The sequence below is a fragment of the Cynara cardunculus genome, assembly GCF_001531365.2.
Source record: "Cynara cardunculus var. scolymus isolate 2C chromosome LG 1, CcrdV1, whole genome shotgun sequence".
In the NCBI taxonomy this organism is placed as follows: Eukaryota; Viridiplantae; Streptophyta; class Magnoliopsida; order Asterales; family Asteraceae; genus Cynara; species Cynara cardunculus.
In genome coordinates, this window is record NC_037528.1 from 760041 (window position 1) to 775648 (window position 15608).

General features: G+C 36.1%; 5 protein-coding genes across 5 annotated transcripts in view; 1 reads left to right on the forward strand and 4 right to left on the reverse strand.

Moving 5' to 3' along the window:
- Window positions 1-1657: 1657 nt before the first annotated feature.
- Window positions 1658-2758, forward strand: LOC112523886. The gene is made up of 3 exons (XM_025133560.1): window positions 1658-1800; window positions 1891-2217; window positions 2389-2758. Exons 1-3 carry the CDS (start codon window positions 1725-1727, stop codon window positions 2550-2552), a joined length of 567 nt encoding a protein of 188 aa, XP_024989328.1. The 5' UTR covers window positions 1658-1724; the 3' UTR covers window positions 2553-2758.
- Window positions 2759-5462: 2704 nt separating this feature from the next.
- Window positions 5463-8859, reverse strand: LOC112516589 (receptor-like protein EIX2). Its single transcript, XM_025123723.1, has 3 exons — window positions 6632-8859; window positions 5910-6467; window positions 5463-5673 (listed from the first exon to the last, which is right to left on the reverse strand). Exons 1-3 carry the CDS (start codon window positions 8857-8859, stop codon window positions 5463-5465), a joined length of 2997 nt encoding a protein of 998 aa, XP_024979491.1.
- A 702-nt stretch (window positions 8860-9561) lies between these two features.
- Window positions 9562-10067, reverse strand: LOC112513661 (actin-depolymerizing factor 7-like). Its single transcript, XM_025120000.1, has 2 exons — window positions 9805-10067; window positions 9562-9712 (listed from the first exon to the last, which is right to left on the reverse strand). Exons 1-2 carry the CDS (start codon window positions 10044-10046, stop codon window positions 9562-9564), a joined length of 393 nt encoding a protein of 130 aa, XP_024975768.1. The 5' UTR covers window positions 10047-10067.
- A 1338-nt stretch (window positions 10068-11405) lies between these two features.
- On the reverse strand, window positions 11406-13937 carry LOC112513651 (DNA-binding protein HEXBP). The gene is made up of 5 exons (XM_025119987.1): window positions 13544-13937; window positions 12976-13117; window positions 12074-12165; window positions 11863-11965; window positions 11406-11759 (listed from the first exon to the last, which is right to left on the reverse strand). The coding sequence occupies exons 1-5, from the start codon at window positions 13841-13843 to the stop codon at window positions 11560-11562; spliced, it is 837 nt and encodes a 278-aa protein (XP_024975755.1). The 5' UTR covers window positions 13844-13937; the 3' UTR covers window positions 11406-11559.
- A 1031-nt stretch (window positions 13938-14968) lies between these two features.
- The window catches only part of LOC112525987 (low-temperature-induced 65 kDa protein-like), a 5466-nt gene continuing 4826 nt past the window's right edge, over window positions 14969-15608 (reverse strand). The window contains exon 6 of the mRNA XM_025136332.1: window positions 14969-15076. The gene's annotated coding sequence lies outside the window, so the exon portion shown is untranslated. The remainder of the gene's footprint in view (window positions 15077-15608) is intronic.

Below are 15608 nucleotides of genomic sequence, written 5' to 3' on the forward strand. Positions count from 1 at the left end.
TATATATTTTAAAAAAGGTAATTTTTTCTCATTAAGCCGGGACGATGAAATGATAACATATAGGGTGCTCATGGGTTGAGGTTGATTGATTCGTAAGATTTTAATAGAAATTCAACAATCATATTAAACCCAAGAAATGAGTTTAAATAATAATAACAATATCAACCTAATACCTACGGTTTGAAAATCTTACAACTCGATTAGACATCGGATTGTTTCAGATTGAATTATTTCGTATTGGGTTGAGTTGAACGGCTTGGTCGAGTTTTTAAGCACCCTTAATAACAGACGTGACTGTAGACATTAAACCATATCCGGCTGTAGCTTAAATTAAACAATTTAATTATAATAAAATTACAATGTAAACGTGGGGATATAACAGACATTATAATTCATCTCTTTAAATTAACGTCAATAACATGTATTTGTAATTGTAAAACTTATTACTTTTAGAGTAATTAATCTTTGATTTACTATTTTTCTAATATAATTAATCAGTTAAAAAATGTATTACTGAAATCATTACATTTTTAGAATTGTTATAAAAATATTCGACTATTAAAAATTGTTTTAAAATAATTAAAATTTTAAAAAAACTATAAATCCGTTCATATTCGTTATTATATTAGAAATTATTTCACAGTTGTTGAATGGTTTGATGTAGAATGATTAAGAAGCTCACATGATAGTGCAAAATAAAATATAATTGTTTGGTAATTATTTACAATATAAGATGTTGAATGGTTAAAGAAAACCCATGATATAAAATCATTCAGAGGATTTAAAATCATTAAGAAACAATTTTTTTTGTCAAACAAGATTCATCTCTTATAATTTATAAATTGTATTTTAATAAAACTATTAGAAAGTAAACAAAAAAATTATGTTAATGTCATCATAACTACAATATTTTTTTAATATCGTGAATTAAAATGTGTGTGCGAATAATTTATTCAAATGGATTTTAAACGAAAAAGGATCGAGAAGATACAGACCGTCACGTGGTCTCCACGTGTTAACAAAGGAGCGGCTGATGGTCACACACTCACTCTATGGAATACCTCCTCTCCTCACAAGTCAACACCCATAATTATTAACTAATTTATAATCAAATTAAAATTATATTATTTAGTTTTATTAATTAACATATAATATTATCAACAATTTATTTTACTTATATTATCCAATATTATTATTTACTAATTTTAATGTCATTTTACATTTTTCTTAAACTAGTTTTTTTTTAATGTCAACATAAATCTTTCGTAAACTAAGCCTCCGTCATCAAATGTTACAAAATTAACAACTTACCAATCAAGAGTCAAGTTCATAAAAGAAAAACAAATCAATACAAAAACACAAAAACAACAGATTCACATATGATTTTACACTAACATCACATGTGATTCATACGACTTTGTCCATGTCGCTTGTTCGCATTAACCGTATTCTATAATCGCATGTAATTCATATCTGATTCGACCTCGTTCTGTTCTCTTATTTCAACCTCGTTCTCAAAAGTCTTTGGTTAGAAGTTGGTGAAGCCACCAAGAAAAGTTTGAGGGTGATTACGTCGCCATAAATGGCGGAACCCAAACTTCCAAAGCAAACCCGACTCCCGACTACTATAAATTGCAACCTTTTACTTCACAAACTTACACACGAAAAACTTGTAGAATTACAAGTTTTATTTCTAAATCATAAGAATTTTGTTCTATAAATCCATGGATTCTTCGAATATCTTCAAAAGTTGTTTAGTTTTTACGATTATTTTCACCTTCTCCGTCCAAACGACGTTAGGCAAGTTCGATACATACATACATATGTATCGGTTGTTTTCGTGTAAACTTTGTCTTATTTAATGTAATTCGGTGAAAATTTTGTGTGTAGGAAGTATTGCGTGTGAGAATCTGAAGAAGGATTCGTGTGCGTTTGCGGTATCGTCAAGCGGGAAGCGTTGTGTTCTTGAGAAGAGCGTTAGGAGGAGCGGGGAGGAGGTGTTTATTTGTAGCACCTCACGAATTGATACCAATAGGTTGACAGACTGGATCGAAACCGACGAATGCCTAGAGGCGTGTGGGCTTGACCGGAACGTACTAGGGATCTCGTCCGACTCCCTTCTCGAGTCACGGTTCACGCAAAAACTTTGCTCGACTCGATGTTACAACGGTTGCCCCAACATTGTTGATCTCTACTTCAATCTTGGTATCGGTGAAGGTGAAACAATCACCTTTTCTTATTACATGCATGCTCTTATGATTGCTTTCACATCAAGTTTCTTGATATTCTCTTCTTATGTTTCTTACCTTAATTTTTATTTTCATACGGTCCTTCGCCTTAACTATATGTTTGACTTTATTTGACTCGAGTTTTATTTCGTGGAAAAAGGTGTATATTTGCCGAGCCTCTGCCAGGCACCAGGGGATAACAAAAGGAGGGGGATGAGCGAGATCAGGAGTTCGGGCAACGTCGCACCTGGACCCGTGATGTCTACAAGCCTTATGGTTGATGGTTCCCCGAACATTGCTCCTTCTCCGGCTAGTTCCTATTAGTCAAGCTCGATCGTAACATAGAACGAGCATAGCCAGATCTCCGATGTACTCGTCGAGATGTTCGAATCTTAGCTGCTTAGTTTTGAATAAGGATGAATCATCCAAAAATAAAGTTGTGTAATGTCATCATCATATATATGCATATGAAAGAGTGTGATATCATTGTAAGATAGACCATCAGACAATTACAAGTTTTTTGAGTTTCCAAATTACATAATTGCTGAACAAGCATTATAATTGGCTGAATGGTTGGACTCCTAGTCAGGATTGGACTGTTAAGTGCCGTTTACCAAATGCTTACCCAGGGTAAGCGTTTACCAAGTCACTTTACTTTACCGAATGAATATGGTAAAGACTAATAATCTTACCTGGTAAGAGGGAAGGCAAGAATCGAGAGTTTTACCGGGTAAGTGAGGACGACGACTCTTACCATGGTTAGTGCTTACCGGGATAAATTGTTGCATACGATGCGTTTTAGCTTAGTGAATAAATCTTACCCGATAAATAAGTGATAGTGTTGAATTTTACCGATAAGTACTTACCGGGTCAAAGACCTTCCAGTCTAGCGGTAAAGGCTTGGGCATGACATAGTCATGAACCCGAGTTCGAACCCTGGGAGGGGAGTGTTGGCGACATTTAAGTGGGGCATGTTTAGCCTCCAAATTTGTCGGGGATTAGTCGGGCTTTGGCCCGAACACCCTTACAGAAAAAAAAAGTACTTACCGGGTAAGTGTTTAGGTAAACGGCCCCTCAGTGAGCCACCCGAAGGACCGTTGCATATCTGTATACCTCATTTATTTCCCATATAATGTATTTGAGACCGAATGATATGGGTCGGGTCATAGATTGCTGAAAATAAAGGCTTTAGAAGATGTATCGATTTTGGGTTCACTTCTGTTGGGGAAATGGGCCTTACTCAATTGGCTATGTATCTAAAGTTCTAAAGGAAATAATAGTCTAAAATCTAAATAATATTTAGTTTTTATAATAAAGATCGGTATTGAAGGGTTGTTTCACAGTTGCTGAACGGTATGTAGGATGATTAAGTGGTCACAATGATTAAAACATTCTTATAATATAGTGCAAAATGATATATGGTTGTTTTCTAATTATTCATAATGAAATTAGGGTGTTGAATGGTTTTGTGAGATCCAAGATACAAGATCATTAAGAGGGAGGATTTTAAAACCATTAAGAGACATGCTTTTTTTTGGCCGAATAAAATTCGTCTCTTAGTGATTCAGAACATGCCTCTTAATGGAAGTATGAAACTATTAAGAGGTAAACAAATAGCTTAGTTTAAAACTTGATTCAAATCGATGAAGGCGAAAATATTGGATCGAAATCAGCTATTTTTACTAAGTTTACTTCTCAATTTCATATTTTTAGATAATTAGTTTTTCATTGAAGATATTTTCGAAATTTGGTTCTCAGCTTGTCCAGTATGATTCTAATCGGAATTGAACATTTTTTCTATTTATTTTTCAAGCTTCATACGACCTTATTGTATATTAATATTTTGTGATTCTAGAAATCCAAAGTTACAATCCACTTTAAGATGCTCACAAACCGGTTTAGAACGATCAATGGCCTGTTTATTAGTAGCTTAATGAGCTTAATGGAATTCATAGCTTTGGTCAGCTATACATAATTGTTTGGTAGTGACTTAATAATATAGAAGTGACTTATTTAGTAAGCTTCTAAGGAGCTTCATACGACCTCATTGTATATTAATATTTTGCGATCCAGGAATCCAAAGTTACAATCCACCTTAAGGCACTCTCAAACCGGTCTAGAACGATCAAGGGCGCGTTTATTAATAGATTCATGAGCTTAATGGAACTCAAAGCTTTAGTGAGCTGTACATAATTGTTTGGTAGTAATTTAATAATATAGAAAGTGACTTGTTTGGTAAGATTCTAGGGAGCTTCATACAAAAAAAAACAAGTTTTTTTTGTAAATCTTCCCCTCATAAATAAAAAAATGCATAACTTAATGCAAAAAAATTCAATGAAAAACTAACCAAACAACCTCTAGTTTTTAAGCAAAAAAAATTCTATGGAAAAATTATTTCGAACAAAAATCTTCTCAATCTACGCATCTATACTATATAATAAAACATTTGACAAAAACTCTCAAAAAACCATTTTTTATGCATAAAATATTGTTTATTTGATACATATTATTTAAATTCAATATTACAAATACATAAAGTTTCATGTTTGAATTTGTATAACTAAACACAGATAAACATAATCAAATAAAGGATAAATATCTTATTTTAAATATAAAAAATCCAAAATGTAATTAGAATACTGATTAAATTATAACAAAATAGTTAATTATTATCTTTATAAAAAATTATAAAATTAATCCAAAAATAAGTTGCATTGTTATTTAACTTAAATTGAATTATAATTAAAAAAAATGAATTAAAAAATTAAAAAAAAAAAGAATTTTTAAATAATTAATTTAATACTAATATTAACATATATCTTTTAAATTTTAAAAATAAAAATATTATCTACTTCTTCGTAACATTTGCATTAATTTCACATGAAAGTTGAAACCAGAATAAGATTAGAAGTTTATTACTCAAAAATTATATTTTTCATTATAATAAACAATAATTAAACCAAACTTTATTATATTTTAATAGATTTTGCGTCGTCATTTACCCGCCAATTATTTTCAACAATTTCTTGGAAAAAATGGAAACTTTGATCGGATTATTCAAAGATATCGCCGGCGGATTTCCTGATCACCGTGCTTTCAGCGTTTCCGGAAAGTTCGACGTCACACACTCCTGTAAACAAAACCGATTGCTTCAAAGTTGGGAGGAAGGAGATCACTTGCTCAGATGTGTGTGCTAGAAAACCCCCCCACTCTCATTTGAGCCCTAACCGGTGCTTATGCCTCTTCTGCCCCACGACGACTTTCGCCGGTGACCGGCCGTCTCCCGTCCCTTCTCCCCGGCGACGCCATCATGCCTCGACCAAAGCACGTACCGTAGCCCCCCTGATTTCTCTGCGACCCTGCTTCGGGACGGGAGTTCGCGCCTCTGACGACCAACGAGAACAACTCAGGTGCGCATTGTGTTCTTGGTCTCACGATTTCAACACTGATTAGCAATTGGAACATTTGGATTTAGTTAGATATCACTGCATTTGGATTCGAATACTTGCTAAAAAGCATTAGATGCGGGGTGGTTCCAATTTTTCTTTGAATCATACAGAGACTCAGAAGAAACCCTAATTCTCGATCTCAGATAACCAAATTTGTTTCTAAGTTTTTGTTTTATTCCATATGTAAACCTCCACAAATCTGCAGAAAGCAAGTCTGCATCTCTTGTTGTACATCAATATACCCAAGATTCCCATAAACCCTGTTGTAAAACCGCTTACTGTAGCGTAAATCCATATGTGCTCAAGATCATCACCGTCATCTTCATCTTTCTCAGCATTGCTTCCATTTGGGGATACTTCATCTCTGGTGCATTTCTTTGGTATTGTACTACCACAAAGCTCGTCGTTTCCGGCATAGATCGATGGGTCAATGAGCGTCTGGAGTTGATTTCCGGTGGGAATTCGTCCCGATAAGTTGTTGTATGACAAATTCAGATTGCTAAGAAACGTCAAATCTGAAATACTCCGAGGGATCATCCCGGAGAGATTGTTTACAGAAAGATCAAGAGACATAAGTGAATTCGTATCACCAATTCTATCCGGGATTCGACCCGTGAGATGATTATGTGACAAATTGAGACCAATTAATCCCGAAAGAATGGTTAATTCTTCAGGTATTTCGCCAACCAGTTTATTGCTTGAAAGATCCATGTTGACTACATACCTCATTATCGTTGTATACTCGAGGGAGACTCCTCTCATACCTGGATCACACTCTGCTCGAACCCGCCTGAGAAATAAAGGTTGGAGTCACCTCCGGTCATTCCGTTCAGCTTCTGGAAACATCGAGGGATCGTTCCTGTTAAGTTATTATCTCCCAAATCCATGATTTGAAGCTCAGAGCTTTGACACAATTCTACTGGAATTCCACCGATGAAGTTGTTTTTATGTAACCTTAGAACTACTAGAAACTTGATCTTTTCTCCGATCCATTTGGGTATGTTTCCAGATAATCTGTTCTCACCCAAATCCAAGACGTCTAAGCTTGTGCAATTTGCTAGAGTTGCCGGAAGTTCTCCATGGAAACTATTGTTGTTTAAATGTAACCATTGCAGTGAAGAACCAAGATGGCCTAGAGAGCTTGGAATGACCCCAGATAATCTATTGGAACTTAATATCATGATATTTAGTTCCTGGAGATTCTCGAAGCAACGTGGAAGGTTCCCGGATAATACATTTCTAGAAAGATCTAGAATAACTAAATCTGTAGCATTACATAGTGAATCTGGAATCGACCCGTTGAAGAGGTTGTTCTTAAGAAGCAACAATCTTGATACCCTAGCATAATCTGCTAACCGTTCAATAAAGGGGAAAGTCCTCATTGGCTCGGTTGTTTTGTTGGATGGAAGGTTTGTCAGTGGACCGTTGAGAAAGTTGTGGGACAGATCCAAGATCGAGATAACAGGCAACTCGTGAAGCCAATCTGGAAGAGGTCCATAGATGCTAGTGTTGGAAAGAATCAGTATAACAAGATTCCTTTGTGTTCGAATCCATGGAGGAAATTCTGATTCGATTTTGCAAGAACCGAGTAGAACGTGACTTATTTGGAAAGGAGGCATCCAATTAGGTGAAATCTTGAAGTTTAACATATGGTTGGAGGTTGCGGCCAAGTGTTTTAACGTTGATGTGTTGACGAAATGGGCTTCAGTGACTTCACCGCCTAAAGAATTGTTTGAAAGATCAAGAAACTGAAGTTTAGAGAGTTGCCCAATGGAATCCGGAAGAGACCCTTGTAATAAGTTCGAAGATAAATCAAGAAACTGGAGTTCTGAGAGATTTCCTAGCGAGAAAGGTATCGAAGACAACATATTGAAGTTCAGATACAAGATTTCTAGGTTGGAGAGTCGGCCAAGGGAGAACGGAATGCTCCCATTTAACAGGTTCGAAGATAAATCTAGTTTTCTCAACTCCATCAGATTTCCAAAAGACGCAGGAATCGAACCTGTTAATTGGTTTCCAGATAGATCGAATTCCCTCAAAGATGTTAAATTTCCTAGAGATTCTGGGATGGTTCCTGTTAACTGGTTATAACCAAGGTTCAATCTTTTCAAGTCAGTAAGCTTTTCTAGAGATGTTGGGATCTCACCACTAAACTTGTTGTCATTTAGAATCAGTGTTTCTAAACCAAATCGGGTGCATTCGGATACATTGGTCGATGGCCCATCGAGTCCCCCTTCCATATAGTTGAACGATAGATCTAACCACTTTATCTGACAGAAACTCCAGACGTTCGTATCTCGAATACACAGAAATCTGTTTCCAGCAAGGTTGAGTTTGGTAACGTTTTTCATGGCAGGAATCGAAGTATTGAATTTGTTGGTCGAAAGATCTAGAGCTCTTAGGGAGGTCAAGTTTTGTAAAAAGAGAGGGAACTCACCTTCAAACAGATTCGAACTAAGATCAAGCGTTTGAATTCCGGAAAGCGTGAGATTGGAATCAAGATGAGTACGATTGAAATGAGAATTAGAGAGATCACAACCCGACAAACGTAACTCTAGTAAAGAAGGAATCGTGTAGAACAGTACCTTATCAAAGTTCTGAGCTTCACCGACCCTCACTCCGCTCAGATCAAGATGTTCGAGTGATAAAAGACGTGAAACCCATATGAAATCGTCAACAACTAGTTCCATGTCACTGAGGTCAAGAGCACGTAAACCCGATAGATGTCCGATTTGACGAGGAATGACGCCAGAAAAGCCCGAGGAAGAAAGATTGAGAAATCTGAGATGTGTCATGGATCCGATGAACTCAGGAACCGGGTTGCTACCAAAATAGTTCCCACTTAAGTCCATGTAACTCAGCCGAGTCAACTCGGCCAAAGAAGAATTTAACCCGTTTCCCTCCAATTGTTCGATAGAACCAGAAGTATTGATTCCAAGATCGAGCCTCGTAACATGTCCGGTCACGTTATCACATCCGATACCCGCCCACTGGCAACAGTTATCGCCATCCCAAGATGATAGCCGATTAGTAGGGTCTGAAATAAGGCCGTTTTTGAACCGGAGAAGAGCATCCCGTTCTTGTTCCAAGCAACCGGAACTCGTATTATCGGCTCCGAAACCGAACTTTGCGGTTGCAAAAATAAACAACAGAAAGAACCCACCACCACATAGCTTCTCCATGATCAACTTCAATGCGATCGCTATCTAATTCTGATTGTAACTTATACCAGATTGACACCATAAATCAGGTCAGGCATTACTGCTCTCGACTCTTTCCACCCACGGAATGGAAAAAAGAAAAAGTCAAAAACTTTTATCATAAATCGTGGTTTTCCCAATTTGGAAGGTTGACTAACGAATCTTATTAGATTACAGAGTCAAGTTTATACGAGAACAGAACCAAATGAAAGAATAAGAAAACAACCACGTCATCCGCACAACCTCCTATACAGATTGTCGAGATGAGATTAGCCGAGTACAGATTAACCTAGAATGTCAAGTGCTACAGTGACAAACTTGCTCTGATACTATGTCAAATAACGAGGAATTGAAATCAAGGTATGTAAACCTAACAAGTAATATAGCAATAACAAGAAAGGCCCCTGAACTATACATAACTACATATAGCTAGCATACATACAGAATATGTATGTATAGACATGAAACCAAAAGCATATAGATCACAACCAAAAAGCATACAGCTTAATGAATGCCAATAAAATTGAAACAGAGAATATGAGGGCTGAATAATGTTGCATCACACTTAATTCAATGGTGGGGTACTTTTCTTATAGAAAAATTGAGCAAGTATATATGGTTAGGGAGCTAGCATTAAGGGAGGTTCATGAAACCAAGCTGGGATCGTTCGTTAAAGAAAATCTTTTAGATTGCTCGGGATTTTATAATGTCGAGACTCATCTCACTCGGGTCTGTTGCTTGCAACTCGACTTGGATCCCATCCAGTTCTCTCTTGAATCTGTCCTTGGAGCTTGCATACACCATCTTCATTCTCACCCTCGATGTATCTGGAGACCTGAAATCATGAGTTATTATGGTGATGTTAATTAAGTGACGGAATTGTATATGTAGGGGGTGATGAGATTATATATAGATGTATGTATGTACCAGGCAATGAAGAAAATCTTGCTTTTCTGACAATTTTCATCGGTGGTGAAGTCAAAGTCAAAGACAGCATAGCGGCATTCATCACCAGGGAGAGAGTTTGTGAAATCTTCGTAGGTTTGATCAGGGCCACCAATCTTATCAACGATCACCTGTTGTTCTTCGATCTTGAAGGTAATAAAACGGTAGTTTCTCTTTGCTTTTAACTCCAAAAACTTTAACTTACAGTCATCATGCACAGCCATTCCAGACGCCGAATTCGCCTAATCCACACATCATTACAACAAAAAAACCACAACAAAACACATGCCAATGCCAATACATCCATCATGTGATAAATCAAATAAATTTCTTGATAAAATTATAATAATATTTATATAAAAAAATAAAAATAAAGAACATGATGATGATGATGATGCATACATACCATGGTGGTGCAATTGGGTCAAGAGCAGAAATGCAAAACGAGGAAGAAAGGATGGGGATGGTGATGAGTATGGAGAAGATCCTTCAAATCTGGAAAACAATCAACAAAATTACAGATTTTTATGGGAACAAATGAAGGTTGAGAAATTTTCTTTCAGCCTCTTATGCTTCACCATTCGTTATTTTTTATATTATAACCAACAATTATTCCTGTCTTTCTTTATTTTATCGACAAAGTTTTTGTCACATTTTTTACAATTTTATCATACTAAATACTTACCCGGTAAGCACTTACTGGTAGGAGTCAAACACTATAATCTATTTTATCATATAAGATTGTAGTATATTAAAACAGTATCGTCTGCAACAATTTACTAGGTAAACGTTTACTCGGGTAAGAGTTCTTACCATCACTTACCAAGTAAGACTCTCTATCCCTATCATCGCACTTACTGGGTAAGGTTTTCGGCCCTTGCCATGTGGCATGTGCATCAGGTGAGGAAGGTTACCCGATCCACACTTAGCGGGTAAGTATTTAGTAAACGGCCCCTAAGGCCTTGTTCAGATAAAAAAGTTGGATATCGTGAGAAGATAAGAAAGAAAGGTTCATAAGTGAATCTATTGAAAAAAGTCTATTTGAATATGTAAACCGACGTTTTAGATTATTCATATGCTTCACATTCAATAATTCTCAAATTCACACGATATTTAACCTTCTCACTGTCGTATTATATGATCGTATTGACGACTTAGGGGTCGTTTACAAAATGTTTACCTGGTAAGTACTTACCGGGTAATTTTCCTTACCGGATGAACATGGCAAGGGGCAAGAATCTTACCCGGTAAGAGCGATAATAAGAATAAAGAGTCTTACCCGGTAAGTGAGGCGACGACTCTTACCCGGGTAAGCACTTACCAGGTAAATTGTTGAATAAAAGATGTTTTGATGTATCACAAACTTACCCGATAAAATAAATTATAGTGTTAACTCTTAATGGTAAACGTTTACCGGGTAAGCATTTAGATAAACGGCCCTTAAGTCTCCTTAACCATAGAATATATAAAACATCTCCTCTTTTTCATACCCACTGGTTCTTTTAGGACCCGGGGGTTAGCGTAGGTGCAGATAAGTTGGCTCAGATATTCACGATTAAAAAGGAAAAAGAACATCACATGATGGGAAATGATCCAAGAAATTGTAGATGTAAACAGCCATAAAGTATATAATACTAACTCTTGAATCTTGATATTCATTTTACACACTTTTAACTCATAAATAACCAAATTTAAAGAGTTCAAAATTGCATCCACAGAGGATTTGAAGTTCTGATTTTAACCCACAAAGTTAACCACTTTGGGTCCCTGTTTCTTCTTTGGTTTTACGTTCGATTCCTTAGAAGCAACATCCTCGGCTTTTGGTTCAGAAGTCGTCTTTTCTTTACCATCATCTATCGTTGTAAAATCGTCCTCAAGATCGTCACCGCTTGCAAACTTAGTCACCTTCCCTCTCGCCATCGATTCAATTCCAGTTGCTATCATCCAGAATAACAAATTCAAGTATCGATTCAAATACCATATCAAACGAATAACTCCAAAATAGACTACAATTCTTTCCAATTGGCAAAGAAATCTTACATCTTTTGTTGGATTCAATGTACATGCCGGAATTTCTAATGCCTTTATCTGGACAATCTTTAGCTAAATGTGTCACACCACCACATATTTTGCAGCAACCGCCCTATGGAACAGCCCAAAAAGAAACATTCAAATTCTATCAAAGAAGTCGAAAACATCATTTCTCCTTAGCCAACACACTCAAAATCAAGGTAAAAACACGAAATTATACCTTTGGATAGATTCCGTGAGCGTTTTTAGGGCAATCCTTGCTCAAATGTCCTTGTTCTTTACAAATAAAGCAAGTTGCAAACTTTGTTCCCCCTGCATCATGTTCATCATTTCAATTATAAATGCGTAACAATAACATTGTGGCTGTAAATAAATATGCAACACCATCACATATGCTGGTACGGATTCATCTAAAAATAAGAATAAAAACTACATAATGGAACTTAGGGGCTGTTTGATTGGTTTTCCATCAAGTCCTCAAATGGATAAATTTGATTGGGAGGGACAGGATTGGAAAAACTTGGCTTTCTGTATAAAACCCTTAAAAGCTTACTGAATAAAACAATTTTTTATACTATTAAGCAACTACCAAACAAAGTATGAATAGCTGATCGAATAAGCTCCAAGTCCCATCAAGCTCATTATGCCGCTAACAAACAGACCCTTAGAGGCTGTTTGGTTGGTTTTCCATTAAGTCCTATATAGATAAAGTTGTATGTGTGAATTAATTGGTCTATATAGATTGAGAAGGCTTTGTTTAGAAGGGTTTTTTCATGGATGGAAGAGGCGTTTTTTTAATTGGGAGTGACAGGTTTAGAAAAAACTTGGCTTTCAACATAAAGCTCCCTCCTAAAAGCTTACTAAATAAGCCACTTTCTATATCATTAAGTCATTACCAAAGAGTCATATATAGCCGACTGAACAAGTTGTTGGTCTCATTAAGCTCATTAAGCTGCTAACAAACAAATCCTTAATAGTGTATAAGTAAATCAATGTGTGTTCAAAGCTACCAACAAATCTTCAACAATGCATAACAGTCCTAAATAAGCGTAACTGCAAATATTCACACGGATAAAGCCAGAGAATGCCCGAGTTCTCCACAGTAACGGATGGGCAAATTACCATCTTGAAGAGGTTGGGGACATAAAGCCAGTGAATGCCCGATTTCTCCGCAGTTATAACATAACTTCTTATCGACGTTCTCCTCGTTCTTGTTGGGGCAATTCTTGAGACTGTGACCACGCTGCCGGCATAACAAACATATCTGCAAACATATAATCAATCACTATAAGTTCAGTCGACACCATAGAAAGTCAACAAAATTCCCATTTCAAAGAACACATTGTCCAACCAAATAAGGCATACCCATTGATTTACAGTTATAAGATAGACTGTTATTATGATCTGCATAAACCCTAAAACATGCAATCTTCTTCTACATTCTTGAATTCTTAAAGAGAGTTCAATTAGTTCTTTAGTAATCTAATTCTAAGGGTAAAGTTGATCACAACGGAAATCCCACTTCAAAAGCCCCATTTAGAAACTAACAATTAAGTTGCCAAACATACCATTTGTCCACTGTTATCCCTTTCGATATAAACCCTAATTCATCAAATTTAGGTGAATGTGATAATAACACACAGTTTTAGAAACTGAAATCAACATCAACCGCAAAATAGCAGAAACAAACCTTGTGTTTTTCCCACTGAGCTTTTTCAGGGCAATTTTTGGCAATATGGTTATCGGCTTTACAGATAAAACAACTATCACCAGGTCTCATACCAGGTATTCTGAGTGGGTGTTTCTTGTTAGTAGATCTTCTGGGTTTGGTTGGGTCATTGGAATCCGATTTCTTGCGCTTGAAATCACTCTTCTTTTTCTTCTTCTTCTTATTCGGATCCTTTGGAGGCGTGGGTTCGGGTTTTGGAAACTGTTCCGGGTGTTCTTCCTTGAATCGTTTGCGAGCTAATATCTGCCTTTTGCTCACCATTTTTGTACCGAAAACAAGCGACAGGATGAGAGCTTCTCGATAACTGAAGAATGGAAAACCCTGTAGAGAAAGAGGGTTGGAGTTGAAGTGGTTGAAAAGCGGGCCCTGTCTTCTCCAAAGCCCATAATCAAATGAAGCCCTAGTACCGCAAATCTAACCTTTTTAGTGTTGTTTGTTCCTAACAGTGATGGTAAAATAATAATATAAAAAAAAAAGGTTCCAGGTCGGGCCGGTCCCAAGATTTCTTATTATCGGTTCTGGTCTCGGTCGAAAAAGTTGAGTCCGGTCAAGCTTTATTGTAACCGGTTATAGGCCGTTGGTCCAGGTCATTAAAAATTCATTTTTTTTATTTTTATCTTTTTAATGATATATATTTTTAATACATTATAAAATTTGTAATTTGGTCACTCAAATACACTTTAAAAATACGTTGTATTATAATTAAAATTAGATTGTTTTTCAAAATATAGCGAGAAACCAATAATTATAAACGTTTTTTTGTGTTTTTTTGCGAATCGGGAACTTGGTATATAAATCCCTCAACCAAGACACTTATATATAGTGTTTAGAAAGCAAAAAATACAAAAAATGCCAAACACGGCTAGTTTTTTTAAAAAATAACGGCTATATTTTAAAAAGTAGCTACATTTTTTTAAAAATCGGGCCAAGCCAGGCTGGTCCATAACCGGTCCCGGTCCTTACCGTTACCGGACCGGGCTAGTTTGACCATCACTAGTTCCAAAGTTGTTGAATTGTCAGGTAAATATTTATGATTAAATGTTGTAAATGATTAAAATATTTTTATAATAAAATAAAAAATATATATATAATTGTTTGATAAATATTCAAAATAAAATTAGAATGCAAAATTGTGAATGATTATTTTAAGATGCAGACGTTTTCTTTTATCAAACAAGATTCACATATTAGCGATTTAAATTTTACTTCATAATGAAACTATTAAAAAATAAACAAATAACTCATTCGTATCGGATAAAAATCATTTGTCTCAAAATCACATCTCATTCTTACTCCACCAATAAAATTAAGTTATATCATATTTTCATTTATTTTAAATTTATTTAATTCATGTTTACATTAATATACAATTTTATAAAATCCTCGTATTTATTAATATAATTCACATATATTATTTTTCAATAATAAAATAGATTACACACATTAATATCACAAACACACACAGCTTTAAAAAACCCACAACTACATTCACAACTAGGGGTGTAAATGAGACGAGACAACTCGCGAGCTACTCGAAATCGACTCGGTCAACACTCGGTCAACACTCGACTCGAATAAGTTCGACTCGAACTCGAGCTCGACTCGACATACTAACGAGTCGAGCCGAGCTATCTGATACTCGACTCGATAGGCTCGTGAGATACTCGAATATATTTTTTATATAATTAATTATATAATTATATGATATTCTAAAGCCCAATGTGTATATATATATACATGTTCAGTTTTTATTTTGGGCCTAAAAAAGATAGTACCATGCCTTAGTCTTAGTCCATTGATCAGCCTTAGTCCATTGATCAGCCTTAGTCCATTGATCCATTCCACTTAGTCACTTACCCTAAGTCCCTCCCTAACCTCGCTCTCGCTCTCGCAAGTCGCAAGACGCAACAGAAATCGACGCTCCCTCCCTCCTCCCTCGCTCTCGCCGGTCGCTCTCCCTCACTCCTCCCTCGCTCTCGCCGGTCGCTCTCCATCTGCGGCTGCCTCTCGTCGCCGGTCGCTCTCC